At 34.5% G+C, this 20,343-nt stretch overlaps 1 protein-coding gene across 4 annotated transcripts in view; it reads left to right on the top strand.

The window, feature by feature from the left end:
• The window catches only part of ANAPC10 (anaphase promoting complex subunit 10), a 102,688-nt gene that overhangs the window by 6,293 nt on the left and 76,052 nt on the right, over positions 1-20,343 (top strand). For all 4 annotated transcript variants that reach the window (XR_003569526.1, XM_027866926.1, XM_027866924.1 and 1 more), the window contains exons 2-3: positions 5,540-5,665; positions 12,824-12,914. Coding sequence is in view for 3 of the 4 variants with exons in the window: in XM_027866926.1 (XP_027722727.1) it covers positions 5,551-5,665; positions 12,824-12,914 (206 nt within the window). In the remaining variant the exon portion in view is untranslated. The remainder of the gene's footprint in view (positions 1-5,539; positions 5,666-12,823; positions 12,915-20,343) is intronic.

Here is a 20,343-nt window from a genome sequence, read left to right as displayed (position 1 = left end):
TCTCCTCAGTCTATATTCTAGGTCAGTTGTTTTTCTGATGAGATAATTCACATTTTCTTCTTTTTTATTCAGTCTTTTGACTTCGTTTTTAGATGTCTTATGGAATCATTAGCTTCTACTTGACCAATTCTAACTTTTAAAGAGTTATTTTCTTCAGTAAAGTTTTGGAACGCTGTTATCAACCTATTAATTTTCATTTCATAATTTTCTTGCATTTCTCCTAGTCTTTAAAAAAATTAAACAAAACTTTATATTTTTTTTGATAAACGAAAATCCAAATCTCCTTCCCCCCCTACTCCCTTCCCTATTAAAAAAGAAAGAAAACCAAAACCTTTACAACAAATATTCATGGTCCAGAGATATCAGATACCATGTTGTCCATGTCGTGTGCGTGTGTGTGTGTGTGTGTGTGTGTGTGTGTGTGTGTGTGTGTGTGTATTTCTCAGCCTATGCTCTGAGTCTATATAATTTCTCTCTCAGGAATTTGGTAGCATGTTTCATTATTAGTCCTCTCATATTGTGGTTAGTATAGATCAGTTTCTCTACCTGCTCTTTATAAAGGAGTTGGGAAAAAAAAAAAAGAAGTTGGTAAGAGGAGTGCGCTCCGCATCAGTACTCTATATTTGATGGAGTCTGCTATTGCTTCTTTGATCCTCTTTCCCTCATCTAAAGCTGGATCACAGGTTCTTATCCTTTCTTTCCTTTTAGATAGGTTCCAATCCACCCTCTGCAGTTGGTTTATTTTGCTTATGAATACTACCTCTCTTAATCTACTCTCTTATTTTCTTTTCTCCTTTCTCTTTCCCTATTTTTGTTGTTGTTCAGTCATTTTAGTTGTGTCTGACTCTTTGTGACACTATTTGAGGTTTTTTTGGCAAGGTATTGAAGTGGTTTGACATTTCCTTCTCCAGCTCATTTTACAGATGAGGAAACTGAGGCAAGCTGGGTTAAGTAACTTGCCCAGGGTCATACATTAAGTGTCTGAGGCTGGATTTGAACTCAGGTCTTCTTGACTCCAGGCCCAGTGCTCTATCCACTGCACCACCTAGTTGGTCTTTCCCTACTGTTTCCATATTTAGTAAAATATATTTCAGCATCTACTTGTGTATATGTATTCTCCACCCATTTCTCCATGTTTGTATAGTTTCCTTCCTTTATACTCTAATTATATGAGATAATTTCCCCACCCTTTCTCTCTTTGGCCATCTCAAAAGTATTCCTTTTCCCTTCCTTGTCCTTTATTCTTTTAGGGTAGATAATCAAAACATAACCCTCTGTTTCACAGGTAAACACACAGGTAACACCATTTGTTGGGTAGGAGAGCTTCTAACACTAACAGGTATTCTAGCACAGGTTCCCTTTTGATCCAGTCAGACAGGAAGACAGCTTCAGAGGGGTTAAAAAAGCTTACTTTATTCTAGTCTAATCTTCTCAAAATGAATTTGCTGATAATGGGAGCACTATCTCCTACAGCATTCCCTACTCACACTTCTCGCAGAGGTGGCCAAGAGTGGTAGGAGTTACGACTTCTACTGGTCCCCTAAAGCCTCAATGGGGACTGATGGAGGCAAATGTACGGATTTACCCCCAAGCCTTGATGGGGACCCATCAAGGTAGGTACATGCATTCCTTTGTGCATTACCCAAATCCCATAATGGGTTCCCCACTTACTGACCAGTGCCCACTTGCTTTATAGGGCAACAGACAAAGAAGGTATGTTGCCAGTAATAGCCTCACAGGTTAACTTTAGCAATATCATCATTCAGCACAAGCATATGTCACTTATGTCATCCCTATGTCTTACTGTGCAAGTGTGGTGGAGATGTTTTCAACTATAATTCGAGGGAAATATTATCTAAGATCCTGGAACTATTGTCTAAAAAGTAATAACAAAATCCTCCTTACACACACTAAAACCCATGTTAGTTACACTCCCCCCCCAAAAAAAAGAAAAAAAAAGTCAAACAAACCATGCCCAGCCTCTCTGTGTAATTAGACTTCTTTGATAACCATGATAATAGGATTCTGAAAGAACATGTGTCCTTCCATCATGTTTCCTTTTTACGTTTCTCTTGACTCCTATGTTTGTGTTTCAAAGTTTCTATACCCTTCTGGTCTTTAGGAATGATGGGAAGTGTTCTCCATTTCATTAAAAGTACGTTTTTCCCTCTGTAGATTCTCCAGCGATTTACTTAATTCTGTATTTTCCTTTTTGTTTATTTTTCTGTAAGATTTATTAAAAAGCAGAGGATGTTAAAATCTCTTGTCACTATTATTTTTTTAATATCTTCTTGTAATTCTTTTTTTTCCTTTGTGACTTTAGATGCCAAAGCATTTGGAGCATATAGATTTGATATTGCTTTGTTATCTGTGGTTCCTTTCAACATAATGTAGTTGCTTTGTCTCTTTTTATGTTTTGAATTTTTTGTTTTTGCTTTTACCGACAGCCTGATTATAACTCCTTCTTTTTTTGAGTCACCTGATATATATAGTAAATTTTGTTCCAGCAACTCATTTTTCATCTGTGTACATCTTGAATTTTTAGGTGTTTTTCTTGTAAATAATAGATTGTAAGGTTTTGTTTTCTTATCCAACCTGTCACTTTTTCCATTTTACTGGATTTATAAACCCATTTTTATTTAAAAAGTGATGAGAGTTAGGATTCAATTTTTTTTTTAAGTTAGGATTTCCCCTTGTTCTTTGTGAATACTTTGTTTCTTAATCTACTTTAAGGCAACTCTATTTCCACAGACTCTCTTTCCATCACTGACTGACCCCACCACCCCTTTTAATAAATTAAGTTTTGCTTGACTTAAGTTTCTTTTTCTTTCTCACTTTTCTAATTATGTAATTCTTCCCCTCTTTTTTTCATCTCAGTTAATAGTTAAATAAATCCCCCTTCCTTTTCAACTTTTGTTTATTAGGAGGCCTTTTTTTCCTTCATTTTTTTCTGTACCCTTTTTTAAAAAGGATTTCTTTCTCTCATGCTCTTTTCTGTTATAGACTTTTTTTATCTGATTAATCATCCCCATGCTTGTTTATTTCTTCTTTAGTAGATGTTTTCCTGGATAGTACTTAATTCCTGGAATTAAAATTTCTAATGTATCTATTTTGAGTTTCCTCCTCTAATTTCTATGTTATTGTCTTATAGATCTTTCCCCCTCCTTGCTTTTTTCCTGTTACTCTTAATTCTTTCAAGTGTCTGCAAGAGATAGCAGGGATAGAAGTATTGCCCAGTGGTAGAAAATTTCCTTTATATATAATTACAAAGTTCATTATTATACATACCCTTGCCCTGCTGTCTCCCCCTCACTCCCATGATCCCTTTCCCCACATTTGTCATGAAATCTCCTTCCAATGTCGATGCTTCTCACTCTTTTGGTTATTGGTTAACCTCAAGAGCTATGATTGCTTTTGTCTTAGAGGTTTCAGCATATTTCCCTCCCTTTTTTGGAAGTGATCTGTGTATTCTTTTAAAATAACACTCTATGGGATCTGAACAGTTACCTTTTATTATTTCTTACATTATGGTGTTCAGATTTATTGACTTGCTGACATTTTTTTGTTAGATCTATGATCCTGTAGTTGTCTTCCAGATCAGTATCTTTTTTTTGTACTGTATAGAGATCATATTTTATTTTTAACATTGGTGATTTTTGCTTTTCTTTTTCCAGATTGTCCTTAGCTTCTGTCTTTGTATTTCTAATCATTTATTTTCTCTTTTATTGCTTTGGAGACTTTTGCCACTGTATATTCAAGTTTTTCTTTTCTGCCGATTATTTCTTCTGTACAGGCCATAAGTTATACTTTTCACAATTCTCAATTCTCTCTTGAACCATTCAGGAACATCCTGTTGTGATTCCATACTGTCTCTCTCTCTTTTTTTTAAATTTTTTTTTTTTTTGGCTAGGCGATGGGGTTAAGTGACTTGCCCAGGGTCACACAGCTAGTGTCAAGAGTCTGAGGCTAGATTTGAACTCTGGTCCTCCTGATTCCAGGGCTGGTGCTCTATCCACTGCGCCAAGTAACTGCCCCAGTTCTACTCTCTTGAGAATCCACAGAACTCTCTTCCTTATCGGAAGTTGTTTAATGTTACTTTGTTTTGCAATATTCAGAGATTTTTGGACTGATTTAGGTGCCCTGCAGGCCATCTTCCTTTCTGTTGTTAGTATCTTCCCAGTTTATTTGTCTGCTTCTCCTCATGGGCTTAAACTGCGTTTTCTTTCTTCTGGAAATCACTTTTTTTCTAATTCCTTTCCCTTCTTATGGCAGATCCCCCAAGGGCCATACTTAGAACTGTCCCTGCCTCCTTCCATATTGAGCATTTCATTTTTCGCCACTTTTCACTTTGTCTTTCCTGTGCTTCCATGTCCTCCTAAGAGCCAGTGTCTGTATGTTTTTGTGTATACAAAGTTAAATTCTATTGTTAGTTGCCACAGAATAGTGGGGTGAGGAAAAGGGCAGGGGGGTGTGTTGGCAGAGACTACAGCTGCAGCAAGAGAATTTGAGAGCACAAGCCCAATAGATCTTGTTGTATAGCCCTGCCAGAGTGTGGAGGAAGGGATTGGGGATTAGCATTCTCTGTTGTTAATTCATATAACGTATTTTAGCTCCTGGACATACTGCAAAGATTTTATATGTCAGATAAAATTCTTAGTTAGGAGAGTTTTGAGAGGTCTTCTTTTCTATTTCATTAGAGTAGCATTCAAGTTGTTATCTGTTCATTCTCATTCAATTTATATGACTGAACTACCTCCTTTTCCAAGCTACACATTTCATTATATCATAATTTAGTGTACTTAGGTCTGTATCATTTGCTCTTATTTCCTTCATTATTGTTTTATTACTTTATGGTCTATAAAAGATGCATTATTATTTTTATCTGGTTTTTTTTTGTATGATCCATATATTCCCCCAGTACATGATCAGTTTTTGTAAGAGTACCATAATATGCTAGGAAATATGTATATTCTTTAATATTCCATCTGCTCTGTGAATATAGTCTCAAGTTATAACAATTGTTTACAAAATGCATAGATAGAATTTCCAAGGTATTTTTTACTCTTGCAGTAAGATGTTATTAACTATATTTGAGAAATAGAGGGTTAATATCAAATGTTTATACATTTTTAAAGCTAGGATAGACAGTCATCAAGTCCAACCCTTTTATTTTGTAGGTAAAGAAACAGGCTGGGAGAATCATAGAAATTTTAGAAAATTTAATGTAGATGATACATTAGAGTCCTTAATTCTAGAGAAAAGTAGACTGATACTGGGGGAGATGAAATCACGTGAGTAAAGCTGTACATCTGCTTAGTAACTAGAGCCAGGATTTTATACTCGTTTCCTGACTTATCCTCCCTTGCTACCAGGATATAGGTGCATTTCTAGTTATGAGGAATTTAAGAAATGATTTATTATAGTTTCCTATAAACTAACAGTGAGAAAATATAATTGAAGATTCTAACTTTTTCTTCTTTATTAAACCTGAAGAGGCATTTGGGTCTCTTTGTAATCTGTCCATATTCTTTCTTTTTAGAATAGTGAAAAATGACCACACCAAACAAGACACCACCTGGTGCTGACCCTAAACAGTTGGAAAGGACTGGGACAGTACGTGAAATAGGTTCACAGGCTGTTTGGTCACTCTCATCCTGTAAGCCAGGTAAAGATAATACTTTGTTCTGCAGCAGTTATGCTTTCTTTTCTTTCTATACTGAATTTAAAACTTTTTATATCATCAACGAGAATGACATTCATTATATAGATAGCTAAGGTGCTACCCTCAGAATATTGCAACAGAGGAAAGTCTTCATTGTGTTATTTGGATACTTTTGGGGAATTTATAACATGAGTGGCAATTGCACAGACTATAAAAGTATCAAGAGGTTTTGATACACATCAATGGAGAGAATATCTACTAGACTCAGATCATAGATTTACATAAGTATGGCATCAAACCCTCCTATAAAATTTACATTGTGTTTATGCTACTTTAGGAATGTAAGGAGGTCGATCTTATTCTTGTTCCTCCCACCCTAACTGTACTGGTATAACTGTTATTATTATTGGTGAATTAGACAAAAGTGTCCAAAGACCTAGGGGTATTGTATCCCTTGCTATTATGGAGGTACTGAAAAAGATAACAGCTTTGTTTTTAGAAATCATGACATGATCACTTGGAGATCTTGCAGTAGGCAAAAGGTAGGCTAGATTCACTATTGCTTTGCCAAATATCTAGCTTCATATAATGTTGAACTGTGACATGCAACGGATGGTGCTCCTATTTTGTATGTTAGGTTCTGCTGTTAGTAAAAGATTGAGTAGAATGAATTATATAATTACCATCATCTTTAGTTACTAAGAAATTTTTTTGGGTCAAACTTGTAATTTCATTGATATCAGGATCTGCCAATGAGGAAACTCCTTCTACCACAATAGATCAGGATCTGTTTTTTAACTTATAGGAAATCTAGGTCCCCTTGCCATTTTTTTGTGACTTTATTCTTTTTATTATTTAATGTTTTATATTTTCCTAATTACATGTAAAAATAATGTTTAACATTTATTTTTCAATGACTCACTCCCCTCATAATTGTTTCCTCCAGTAGAGATTTCCTCTGTGTGCACTTGTTCTTATCTAGCTGCTTTTCCTGACTTTGTTTTCTTTATCACGATTTCTCCAGCTTCTATAAAGCACTCCTGGGATTATGATGATATACTCCAATTGTGGTGTCTCTACTGCCTTTGATAGTAAAAAAAAAGTTTGTTTTAAATATCTTTACAAATCTTATTAATTCTGTTCATAATTCTCTTTCCATTTCTTCCTTAATATCTCCAGTGTGACTTTGTTTAATTGGATCTCCTACCAACTTTATTTAAACTGGTTTTACCTTCCAGTGCTTCCCTATTTTATGAGATGATAGCTGCTCATGATTTTCCATCATGCTTTTCCATAAGATTTTCCATATGAGGTTGTTTTCTAAACCATTGTTGCCTTAGGCTACAATTTCTCTCTGACAAGCTGGTTGAGTGTTTTGTGACAAAGTCACTCTTTCAACTTTTTGGTGTCCTTATAATGACAACTGATTGAAAATAATGGAGCTTCTCTGCTAATTTATTGTAGTCTTTATGTCTTTTGTTCAGTCGATATCCTATACTTTAAATGCTTGTTTAAACAGGTCAGATTGGAATTTTAATTGCATTCCTTATCTTTTTCATATTTTATTTTATGAGCTTTATATTACTTTTTATCATTGCTCTTACAACTTGGTGGTCTAATACCACAGTAAGATAATTCAGGAATAATTCTCCATTAGTAATGATTTGTTTCCTGTCAGAATACGATTAATTTCTTTTTTTGTGGTGTTATTTGGTGTTCACTGTGTCTGGTACTTTTTGTTTCTTTTATTGAATTAAATATTCACTAAATGTAGGCATGAGGCCTCTGTGTATTTTGCAGGTCATTCGTTTTTCAGGTTCCTTATTACTGATCCATGTTTTCCTTTTTCTTACCATCCTCACCTATTCCTACCTTTCCATTGATGTCACTGAAAATAAAGCCTATATTGATTTAATTTGGCAGTTCTTATTGAGTTCTTTATAGAGTTAATGCATTTCTTTATCCTGTGCAACAGAGTTCTTTGCATAAGTTACAATTTTTTTCATGGTAGTCATTTTGCAAATACTTCTCAGGCGCTCTCAGTATTTATGACGAAATGTTCCATGAGGTGATTATTTCTTGTGCCTTTGGGCATGTAATAAAACCAACTCCACTGACTCCTTTAGTTGTTTCTCTGTGGAGAACTGGTGAACCCTCCTGTCATTTAACTCAACTTTTTACTTTTTCTGGTTCTGTTTAAAGAATGTCAGGATTAATGATTCATTTTCTCTACTGTTCATTGGTCATTGGACAAGGATCTTACAAATTATATGATTATTAGCACCTTTTGATCCAATTTTTACAGTTCTGCATTTCTGCCAGAGGCTTGTTCTATCGGAGTGTGTGTGTGTGTGTGTGTGTGTGTGTGTGTGTGACATGACAGCACAAATGGACAGTGAATGGAGCCCAGAGTGAAATAGGAAAAGAATATGCTGGGTTGACTTCAGGGAATTACAAAACTCCCTTAAATGTCTCTAGTCTTTTTCAAGAAACAAAAAACAAAAATAGCTTCCAGTTGTGGGGCACTATAGTCTCAAGAAATAAAAATGAATAGGAACATGCTAGGTATAAGTGGATACAACACAATTGTAAAAAACTGTAGTAAAGAATATTGTCAGAGAGACACATACTTCAGAAAGCATTTAATGTGGTTCCCATTGTAAGAGCTAAGAGATAACTACTAGACAAGCATGTGTGTTCCGCTGATATCCTTGTGAAAGCAAGAGAAAGTGAAAAAGGCCCTCAGCACTTTTGGTTAACCCCCTTATAATGAACTTATAGGAGGACATGAATAAAAATCACATGGGATAGGCAGACATAGATAGCTATAGATACATAGTTATAGATAGATATAGATATAGATAGATGTAGATATTGATATCTGCTTGGTTGTAGGGGAATATCCTTATTGAGATCACAGATCCAATTGAATCTTTGAGTATTTGTGTTTCTTTAGTTACTGTTGTAATCCCTGGATCATAATAATAGGTGTTCATTAAATTTAATGTTACCAGCTTTTCTGCTGTTCACTAGAAAAATTATAATGATTATGAAATACAACCCTGTCTTTAGCTTTGGCTAGAATAATTTTCCTGAAGGTGATATTTCCTACCATTTAAAAATTCATTTTTTATTTTTTATGTGGCTTGATGGACCTGATATTGGTGGATACATATTTACGTTTTTACACTCTGTTGATGTCAAGTTAGACTTCTGAATACATAATTGAGAGTCAGGTACAGTGAAAGGACAACTCTTTCTGGAAGCGGAGGACCTGGGTTCAGATTTCACTTTTTATAATTACTTCTACAGTCATATTGAGAATTTCATTTCATTTCCTTGGCTTTAGTTTCCACATCTTTAAAGTAAGAAGATTGGACTAGATTCTCTCTGAGGTCCCTTCCAGCTCCAGAGCTCTGATCCTGTAACCAGCTTTAAATTTATGAAACAATTGAACTGATATTTTTAAAGTAAATTTTTTGTTGAGATTGTTGACATATCATCCAGATTTCCAAGGTTATCTCTCTTCCCCTCTCAAAGAACCATCCCTTATAAGAAAGAAAAAAAATATGGCAAAACTAACCAACATATTAAAAATGTGTGACGTAAGGGGCAGCTAGATGGTGCAATGGATAAAGCTCCTGCCTTGGAGTCAAGAGGACCTGAGTTCAAATTTGGCCTCAGACACTTAACACTTACTAGTTGTGTGACCTTGGGAAAGTCACTTAACCCCATTGCCAAGCCCTCCCCAAAAAAAAGAAAGAAAAGAAATTCTCCATAGGGGCAGCTAGGTGGCGCAGTGGATAGAGCACCGGCCCTGAAGTCAGGAGGACCCAAGTTCAAATGCAGCCTCAGACCAAACACTTGACACTTACTAGCTGTGTGACCCTGGTCAAGTCACTTAACCCCAATTGCCCCCCCAAAAAGGGAAAAAAATGTGTGGCATTATATGCAATATTTTGCTCCCGTAGTCTTCCACCTCTGCAAAGAATCAGGAGACTTTGCCTTGATTTACTTTTAGTTAAAATAATTGCTTTGTCTTGTGGGTTGCTATGAAACAAATTCGGTAGAACAAAATGCTCCCATGGGATTGCCCTTCCAACAAAATGTCTCCTATCCATACATCAAAATCATTTAAGTTTCTTTGAAAGATATGTTAACCAAAATAATTCTGTTCAATTCTTCTGATCCTTCAACATCAGGCAGAGCATAAAATAGGGAGATACATGATTGGCAAAGCTGTTTGCTACAGTGATGGAAGAGATCTAGTTCAGAGTCCAGCTTGTTTGGGATTTCCTGTGGATAGTGAGATCCACTAGATGACCCTGTTTGATGACTGTATAATGCGTTGGAAAATTCCAGAGCCACCTGGAAGACATCTAGAGTCACTGAAACGGATGAAGATTGTATATTGCTCAGATTATGACATGCTTTTGAGTGGATATCTGGAACAAACAATACAAATCTACAATGAGTTGGGCCCCAAGTTAAAAAGGAAAGTGGACTTGCTTACTTTTGGAGAAATTGTACAATTTCTTTACTTCTTCCAAGTTTCCAGAAACAAAGAACCATCTTTTTATTGGCAACGTTCTGTTAGTGTTACTGTGTGGCAATGAGAGCGACATGGAGTAGAGCAGTCTCTGAAAAATTCAAAATGAATATTACACAGAAAGTAATTGAGAGATGAGTGGTGGATGCCATCAGGCTGCAACATGTAACCAACTGAGGAACTTCAAAGAATAATAGGAGTAAAAGATGTCATTAGCAAAATGACAAAATAAGACAAAATAATAAAAAAAGATGGGCTTGATCATAGGGCATCGGATGACAGGATGGTAGAGTTTAAAGGCAGGAAAAAGGGAGGATAGCCTCCAGTATATGAATTGGATTACTTATGGAAAATTTTGGGGAAGACACAGACAAAAATTGCACAAAATAGGCATACGTGGATTTGTTACAGTCTACATCCTTGAAGAGAATATCCAAATTAATAAGATCACTGATCCATTTGAGTATTTGAGTGAGGTAAATAATTGTATTTTGATGAACAGCTAGAAACTTAATATTGTAGTATGTCAAATAGATCATATCTTTTAACATGAAGAAACAGTAAAATTTCTTTAATGGACTCCAAATTAGTTTGGAATTTAGAATATTATGGATGATACGTATACTGAAACTTAATATGCTATCACTGAAGACAATTGACTAATCAAATTAGTTATGCAAATGAAATAAGTATGCTGAATATTTAAATTTATTCAGAGAACTTTGGTACTGATACATATTAGAAATAATTATTTGAATTGATAGGTTAATTCAGGGGTGGATATGGCCTTCTAGGTCCTTGGGAATGGCCTTTTGACTGAGTCCAAGTTTTGCAGAACAAATCCTTTCATTAAGGGGATTTATTCTGTGAAGTTTGGATTCAGTCAAAGGGCTGCACTTAAGGACCTAGGGGACCACGTGTGGTCTTGAGACTGCAGGTTCCCCATCCCTGGGCTGATTCATTTAATGGATATTTATTAAGTGTATGTGAGGAATAGAGAGAATCCTAACAACTAGGAGGGTCAGGAGAGGCCTTGGTCAGGATATGGTACTCTAGTTAAACCATGAAGGGTCATAGGGATTCTAAGATGCAGAGGTGAAGAGAGTTGAGAGGTTACATCTGAGGCTTGTGGGACAATCTGGCAACGTTGTATTCAAGGAATAGCAAATAGGCCAGTTTATCTTGAGTGAGAAATAGAACAAATATTCAGAAGCTGTAAGAACTATTGAGGAATATTCCTTAGGGGTTTATTAATGCTTTCTAACTGGGAAGTTAGAAAGATCATAGGTGTGCTTTGTAAACTAATATTATGTTCAGTGATATCAATACAATTAACATTATAGGAAACTTATCTGCCATTGGTAGCTTTTGAGCATCAGTTTTTCCCTATTCTTCAGGAACTGGATTTCTTTTACAAAAGTTTTTATAATTTTAAAAATAATTCAGAATAGTTTATGATTCATAGTAATTGTTTTAAAAAATATTTATTTTTAGTTTTCAACATTCACTTCCTTAAGACTTTGAGCTCCAAATTTTCTCCCCTTCTCTCCCCTCCCTCCAGCATACAGCATACAATCTGATATAGTCTGTACATATACATTTATAGTAAACATTTTCACATTATGTTATAAAGAGGAATTAGAATCAATGGGAGGAACCATTAGAAAGAAGAAACAAAAAAAAAAGAGCAATTGATACAGTTTTACTCCATGTTACAATATAGTAATTATAAAATTTTGCTAAACTGGAATACTTAGAAAAATGTGGGATTCTAGTCAATTCAATTTTCTGAATAAGTAGAAGCTACATTTTGGAATTTTCCTTGTATTTTTGAAACTCTTTCTAAAATGAATGATTACTTGTATATTGAGCAAAATTGGTTGTCTTTAATTAAGGATCTTTTGTCTCACAAAAAAAAAAAAATGATCCTTAATTGGAGTTAAGTGACCTACCCAGAGTCACACAGCTAGTAACTATCAAGTGTCTAAGGCTGGATTTGAACTTGGGTCATCCTGACTCTAGAGCCAGTGCTCTATCTACTGCGCCACCTAGCTGCTCCTAATTAAGGATCTTGATGGAGCTTGTTGTCATCATTATTGGTGCCAATTATTATTGCATAGTACTATGATTTTGAGAACCACAGAATTCTGGAGCTGGAAGACGCCTTAAGTGTTTAATGCTTTTATTTTATAGTTGAGACACTGATGCTTAATGAAGTTAAATATGTTGTCCAGCGTCACAGCCATCTCGTAGCATAACTGTGGCTAGGACCTAGGCTTCCTAGTTGACAATCCACTGCTCTCTGTCCATTATCAGGCTAGCCTCAGTTTGGACTGAATGTTAGGGTGTGTGAGCTTTTCTTTGGTAGTGTTGACAATGGTAATTTTGGGAGACTTGTTTTCTAAATTCTTTATAGACTTATTTTTCTCTTATATATATGTCTGTTTCTTCAAGTAGAGTACTGGGAGATATTGGAGGGAATTTTAGATATGTGAGGCTTCTGTTTAGTCTAAATTTTACTGTATTGGTATCCAATTGACTATCATATTTCTGATTCTCTTTTGGAAATTTACATTTTGAGATTATAGTCCTATTGTTGTCTTCTTTATTAGGATTTGGAGTGGATCAGTTACGAGATGATAATCTGGAAACTTATTGGCAATCAGATGGTTCACAGCCTCATTTGGTGAATATCCAATTTAGGTAACTTTTTGTTTTTCACTTTTTATGGGATATTTCAGGAAAAAGGTTATGATTTTAGTCTCATTAAGTATAAAGATGAAAACATTTAAACTTAAACAAAGAACATTGCTTTTTTGAAAGCCTTGGGGTTTCTTCTGGTCAACTGGAGTATAAATATCTTGAGGGCTTGAATATTCTAGTTTATTAAATGTCTCAAACTGGCAGTTCTCAGTAAATGTTGTTTGGTTAATTTCTGGAAATTAATCTCAGAAAGTGTGTTTTGCTGATGGCAGAATACTTAGATTATTACTTCAAACATATCTGTAACAATTGAGTACATTCTTTAGCTGTTTACAAATCTTCAATTTGAAAAGGAAATTTTTACTTGGGATTCCTAAGTTAAGAATTGATATAAGAATTGATTAAGAATTAAGAATTGGTATATTCATGTGATTGGCTGCAGTTCTGATCTGCAGAAGCATAGACAAACAACCAATTAAACTGCTCAGTTTAATATTTTTTTTTAAAAAATCCCATCATCCTTATTTTCGTGTAGTAAATATATATTTTAAATCTAAATATTGGAGAATGGTTATTGCTTATAACCTGAATGGTTATATTTAAAACCAAAGCTGTGGTTTAAGTTGTTATACTTATCACATCATGAGGTTAGTAATTTTATTCCTTCTTAAAATTGATGACTTTTGTCTTTATAGCCCTCATTTTGGGGGAGATGGGGGAGAAACTCTCCCGTCTTCTATATGGAATCCTTTGTAACAATGGCAGTTCACAGCTGGACCAACTGCAGGTCCTCACCAACAATATATTTGTGTACCTATTTTCCAGTTTTTCCCCAATATCTAAGTGTAGTTATGTGTAGGAAAAAAGGAAATTTTTTTCTTTTGATTTTTTTTTCTAATGAACTTAAACGAGACCAAATAAAATAAGCAATTTCATATGCAAAATAGAACAGAAAAAGAGAACTGTATGTGTACCTATAGCTGTGTTTTATGAACAGCCTGACTTTTTTCTCTTTAAGCATATAATAAATAATAAATATGTTATTTCCCAAACTGTCCCACATTGCATGTTTGTCTTTCCTGCTGACTTTTGTTCTTTTCTTCTCCATGCATTTTAAAAAATGCTTCAGTGGCTTTTTTTCTGTCCTATTTTGGTAATCCTATTACTAGCCACTGTTGCTCTTACTACCAACACAAGAAATAAAAATAAAACCTTTGTATCGGATAAGCATAATCAAGCAGAACAGCTCTACCCACTGATTACAGCTGAAAAAGTGTGTTCTATACTACACCTTGAGTTCTTCCCCTCTCTGTCAGGAGATGAGTTAGAATTTATAAATCTTTCAAAGATGTGTGCCTTAACAATTTTTTAAAAAATTCAATTTTATTTTCAGTTCCAAAATCTCAACCCCACCTATTGAGAAGGCAAGAAAAATAAACAAATTACAAATATGTAGAGTCACACAAAACAAATGTCTACATTAGCCATGTTCTTTTTTTAAAAAAAAAGGCAAAAAAATGAGATAAAGAGAAAAAAAAACATGCTTCATTGTATACTCTCAGGCTATCAATTCCCTATCTGCAGGTTGGATAGCATGTTTTATCATGTGTCTTTTGGAATACAATGTTTTTGTTATCATATAAATCATAATCAAGTTCTGCTAGTTTTAGTCAGCATCAATTCATATAATAAGTCTTCTCAAGTTTCTCTGAATCTTGGGATGTTATTTCTTATAGTGCAGCAATATTCCATTATGTTCATATATCATAATTTGTTTAACCATTCTCTAGTTGATGAGCACCTTCTTAATTTTTGGTTTCCTGTTACTATAAAAAGATCTACTATAGGGGCATCTAGGTGGCACAGTGGATAGAGCATCGGCCCTGAAGTCAGGAGGACCTGAGTTCAAATCCGGCCTCAGACCAAACACTTGACACTTACTAGCTGTGTGACCCTGGGCAAGTCACTTAACCCCAGTTGTCTAAAACAAAAAAAATAAAAAGCATTGAATGGGAGTAATTAAAAAAAAAGATCTACTATAAATATTTTCATATATGTAAATCCTTTTCTTCTTTAGGCCTAATAATGATCTTTTTGGGTCAGAGTGTGTGTATATATATACATATATGTATATGTATATGTATATGTATAGGTATGTATATATGATTTAGTTGCTTTTGGGGGTACAGTCCAAATTGCTTTCTAAAATGCTTGGACCAATTCATAGCTATTCCAGTAGAACCTTAGTACAGAAATTGTCATTTCTCTTTTTATCTTGTTTGCTAATCTGATGAGTGTGAGGTAGAACCTCAAAATCACTTTAATTTGTATTGCTCAAATTATGAACAATTTCGAACATTTTTTTTTGTTATGGTTGTCAATAGCTTAGGTCTCTTCTCTCTTCCCCTACTTCCTTCCTTCCTTATTACATCCTTTGACCATTTATCTATTGGAGAATGGCTCTTATTCTTATGATATTTAATCATTTCCTTATGTATCTTGGATATGAGAACTATCAGAAAAACTTGCTGCAGTGATTTTTTTTCCAGTTACCTGCTTCTTTTCTAATTTTAATTGTATTAATTTTGTCTTTGTAGTAACTTTTAAATCGCATATAATCAAAATTGTTTTTTTGTCATCTTTGATCATCTTTGTAATTTGGTCATGTACTCTTCCTCTTATAATAGATATTTGCTTCCTTCCTCCTCTGATTTGTTTGACCTTTTATGTCTAAGTTATCCATTTGGAACTCATCTTCATATATGGTGTGAGATGTTAGTCTAAACCCAATTTCTGCCAAACTAGAGCTTTCCCAGCATTTCTTATTGCTAGTGGATTCTTGCCTCAGAAATTAGTATCTTTGAGTTTATTAAACATTATGCTACCATTTCTTTTTGCTTTGGTATGTTATGTACCTAGTTTCTTTCATTGATCTGACCTATTTATTTATTTATGTATCTGTCTATCTATTTATTTAATCTAGGACCAAATAGCTTTGTTGAGCACTGCCATATAGTATAGTTTTAGATTTGATACTTTTAAGCCTCTTTCCTTTCTACTTTTTTTCACTATTTCCCTTGAGATAAGAATCTCAAGAGATCTTTTGTTTCTTCAGATGAATTTTGTTACTATTTTTTCTAGTCCTATGATATTATCTGATGGTAGGTTTTTATGACACTGAATAAATATATTAACTTATATAATATTATGATTTTTATTGTATCAGTTCAGCCTACCAAGAACAATTCATTTTTCTTCCATTATTCTAGCATATCTTTATTTCTATAAAGATTATTTAGTAGTTATATTCATATAGCTTCTGTGTGGAGGTTCAGATTTTATGTGTGCCTTGGTATTTTGTCTCCCAAATATTTTATACATTCTGTAGTTATAGTGAATGGGATTTCTCTTTTTATCTCTTCCTTAGCTTTATTTGAAATAAAAATTAAAGCTGATGATTTGTGTGGGTTCATTTTACATCCTGTTACTTTGCTTAAGTTATTGTTTTAATTTATTTTAATTGAATCTAGCATTCTCTAAGTAAACCATGATGTCATATGCAAAAAAATAAGAATTTAATTTTTTCTTTTCTTTTGACTATCCTCAGTTTCTTTTTTTCTTATTACTATAGCTGACATTTCTGACCCTATATCAAATAATAGCGGTGATAATGGATATCTTTGTGTCACCATTGATATTATTGGAGAGGCCTCTGCCTTATCCTTATTACATATAATACTGGCTCTTGATTTTAAATAGATACTATTTACCGTGTTAAGAAAAGGGCCATTTATTCTTACGCTTGTGGGTGTTTTTAATGGAAATGAGCATTGCCTTTTGTCAAGCTTTTTCTGATATAAATTCTACCTAATCATAATATTTAATCTTTTTGTTTCATTGTTGTAACCACTATGCTAATATTTTGTTTAAAAATTCTCTTTCTATTCAATGGGGATATTGATCGATAATTCATTTTTAATCCTTTCTTCTGTGGCCTTTTCATGGAGTGATTTCAATTTCATTTTGGTCAGTAAAGAATGTATTTAGTATTTCTACATTTCTGAATTTTTGAGGTTTTATGACTTAATATGCTATCTCATTTTTAGTAAAGATGCCACTTACTGCTGAGAAATATGCTTTTTTCCATTTTCTTTCTGTGTTTCTTTTGAGTTGGATGTATTTCCACACTACCACGTATGTGGGGTGTGTGTGTGTGTGTTTTCTTCCCTCCTCTGACCTGGTTAGATGAAAGTGATGTTCAAGGTATACTTGCACCTCTCACCCCTTCCTGCATGTTTGCGTAGTGTTTTGTTTTGTTTTTTTCCTGGGGTACCTTGATTATGTAACATAGTAATTTTCTCTTTACCTTCTTCCCAATTTTTTCCCTCCTGTATTCCTTTTCCTTCTCCCTATTTTTCCCCTTCTTTTAAGATCATTAAACATAATAAAATCACTCCTAGGGCTTCAGTCTTATTCAGTACTTTCTGTTGTCCCAGATGATGATAGAATTCTAAAAGGATACTTGTCTTTTCCCCCATTAGAATATAAACACTTCACCCTTGTATAATCGCTTCCTATTGCTCAATGGTATTTCCCTCTTTATATTTCTCTTGAATCCTGCATTTCTATTTCAAAAATTTCTGCTCAGCTCTTGTCTTTTCATCAGGAGTACGGGGAAGCTTCTTTCACTAAAGGGCCATTTTTTCCTGCAAGATTATACTCAGTTTTGCTGTGTGTGGTATTCTTGGTTATAAGACTCTATCTTTTGCTTTTTAGAATAAGAGACCTGTAGAGGCTTGGCTGGTAAATAACAATGGGTAACATAGACAAAATAGTTTCATTTGACTTAGCCAACTTGAGGCTGAAATTTGACAGCAGCAGTTATCCTGTATGACTATTATAGGACACTGGCCTTGTGATAATCATGGGCTTTCTGTGCCATGTATGAGAAATAAAATTCATATCACCCTCTTACCCTTGAAGATCCTTCCATCCCTATAATCCCTTCCTCCATGGTGAGTTCCTGTTGGAACCTCCATTTTGTCTTTTTTTTTTTTTTGTTTAGGCAGTGAGGTTAAATGACTTGGCCAGGGCCACACAGCTAGTAAGTGTTATGTGTCTGAGGCCGGATATGAACTCAGGTCCTGAATCCAGGGCTGGTGCTCTATCGACTACGCCACCTAGCAGCCCCTGGAACTCCATTTTGAGGAAATGGTCATTTCCTGCCTATCTCTGTATGCTTTTCAGCTCCCTTTTATGTATTGTTTTGCATCATTAGAATGTAAGTTCCTTGAGGGCCAGGACTCTTTCTCTTTATAGCTTGTATTTGTATGCCCAATGCTTAAATTAGTATCTGACATGGCATATTCTTATAATAAATTCATGTTGACTTGACTTGGAATATTACATTTCAGTCTCCACACTTTTATAATATCACCTGCCAAATTCAAAGAAAGATTGAAAATGGGAATTGTATATGGAATTATGAATCCATCACATATCATCATTTTCTTTTAAACTATATATTAAAATTTTTAACTGCTTATAAAACATATTTAGGCAGCATTTGACAGGACTATTAAGTAGAAAAAGTGTTTTCTTTATACTTAGTATAAATATGCCTTTATATGTATGCCTTCTCTTTCTTAGTTTTTTTTTTTCTTTTGAAGACTCCACATGGCTGGACTCTTTTTTTAAAAAATTTATTTATTTTTAGTTTTCAACATTCACTTACATAAGATTTTGAGTTCTAAATTTTCTCCTCCTCCTTACCCTCCCTTCTCCCCAAGACAGTGTGCAATTTGATACAGGCTCTACATATACATTCGTATTAAACATATTTTCACATTAGTCATGTTATAAAGAAGAATTAGAACCAATGGGAGGAACCACAAGAAAGAAGAAACAAACAAACAAAAAAAAGAAAGTGAGAGCAAATAGTATGCTTCAATCTGCATTCAGACCCCATAGTTCTTTTTCTGGATGCAAATAGCATTTTTCATCATGAGACCTTTGGAGATGTCTTAGATCCTTGCATTGCTGAGAAGGGCTAAGTCTATCAAAGTTAGTCATCGCACAACATGGCTATTACTGTGTACACTATTTTCCTGGTTCTGCTCACTTCACTCAGCATCAATTCATGTAAGTCTTTCCAGGTTTTTCTGAAGTCCGCCTGCTCATCATTTCTTATGGAACGGTAATGTTCCATTACCTTTATGTACCACAACTTGTTCAACCATTCCCCAATTGATGGGCATCTCCTCAATGTCCAGTTCTTATGGCCGGACTATTTAATGATAAACAGGAATTTATGTAATAAAGTAGTAAAAAAAATTGAACTTGATGTATATTAAATATGCATCAGATAAAAAAGAATTTTATATTTTTGTCATTCATTGGATAAGCACTTATCAAATGCTTACTCTGTGCCAACATCATAAACCAGAGCTACCAAGGCCAGTCTGTTAGTTTATAGCTTCATTCCAGTTTTTAGGATTGGCATGAAATGAAACATTTGTGGAATGTTAAACAGTTAACAAAAGGAGGTTTACTTAGCCATAGCATAGAAAGACTACTCAACAAGGATTCAACACTTGGCTTGGGCTTCATGTCTATATAATCTATACTCCTTGGCAATTTGTTATGACCTCTATGACTGGAGGGCATCTGCCAAGCATGAAGAGCTCTTACCTCTTTTGCAGTCAGTCTCTTTTATTTTTTAGGTGACCAGGGTGCTGAATCAGGGAGCTTGAATCTTAGTCCTCTGAGCTAGTTAGGTTTGGAGGTCATTTTCCTTGAGTTTTAGGGGAAAAAAAACAAACCTAGCTTCACTTACATGGTGGGGCTCCTGATAGATAACATTCTTTCCCTTCCCAGGCACTGTGAAAAAATTGTTAGGGTACAAAGACTTAAAAAAAAGAGTCTGTGCCTGCCCTCATGGAACTTGTATTCTATTGACAGTAAATAGCACGTATATAGAAAAATAAACACAAGACATTTGTCCGTACAAAGTCAGCCACTTATTCAAAGTCAATCTGAGTGACTCCATGTTTAATCTTGTTTAGACGTTGGGTAGTATGCAACCAGCCAGTGGGAAATGACAGTCTTGTGCACATGTGCACTTAGACATGGGGAAGAGCTGAGGTGGCAATAAACCCATCTCATGATATGTGTAACAATCAGCATACTTTTGCCTTTATTTGGAAGTTGTTTACTCATGTCTATAAAACTGGGGGCCCACTCCAGCTGCTTGCTGCTTTAGTGTGCTAATAAAAATATTTTTGCCTTTCTTTTTCCTGAGTTTGCCTCATTGAATATGGTGAGGTCCAAACCAGATTTCTCTTAACATCTCTGTCATTGAAAACCTTAAATAAAATAATTTATTTTCTCATTTTGGCAATTGTTAGTTCTTAATTTTAGGGTAATATTT

This window comes from Vombatus ursinus, unplaced genomic scaffold, assembly GCF_900497805.2.
Source record: "Vombatus ursinus unplaced genomic scaffold, bare-nosed wombat genome assembly UNPS02014784.1, whole genome shotgun sequence".
Classification (NCBI taxonomy): Eukaryota; Metazoa; Chordata; class Mammalia; order Diprotodontia; family Vombatidae; genus Vombatus; species Vombatus ursinus.
This window is presented reverse-complemented; position numbering and strand designations above follow the sequence as displayed.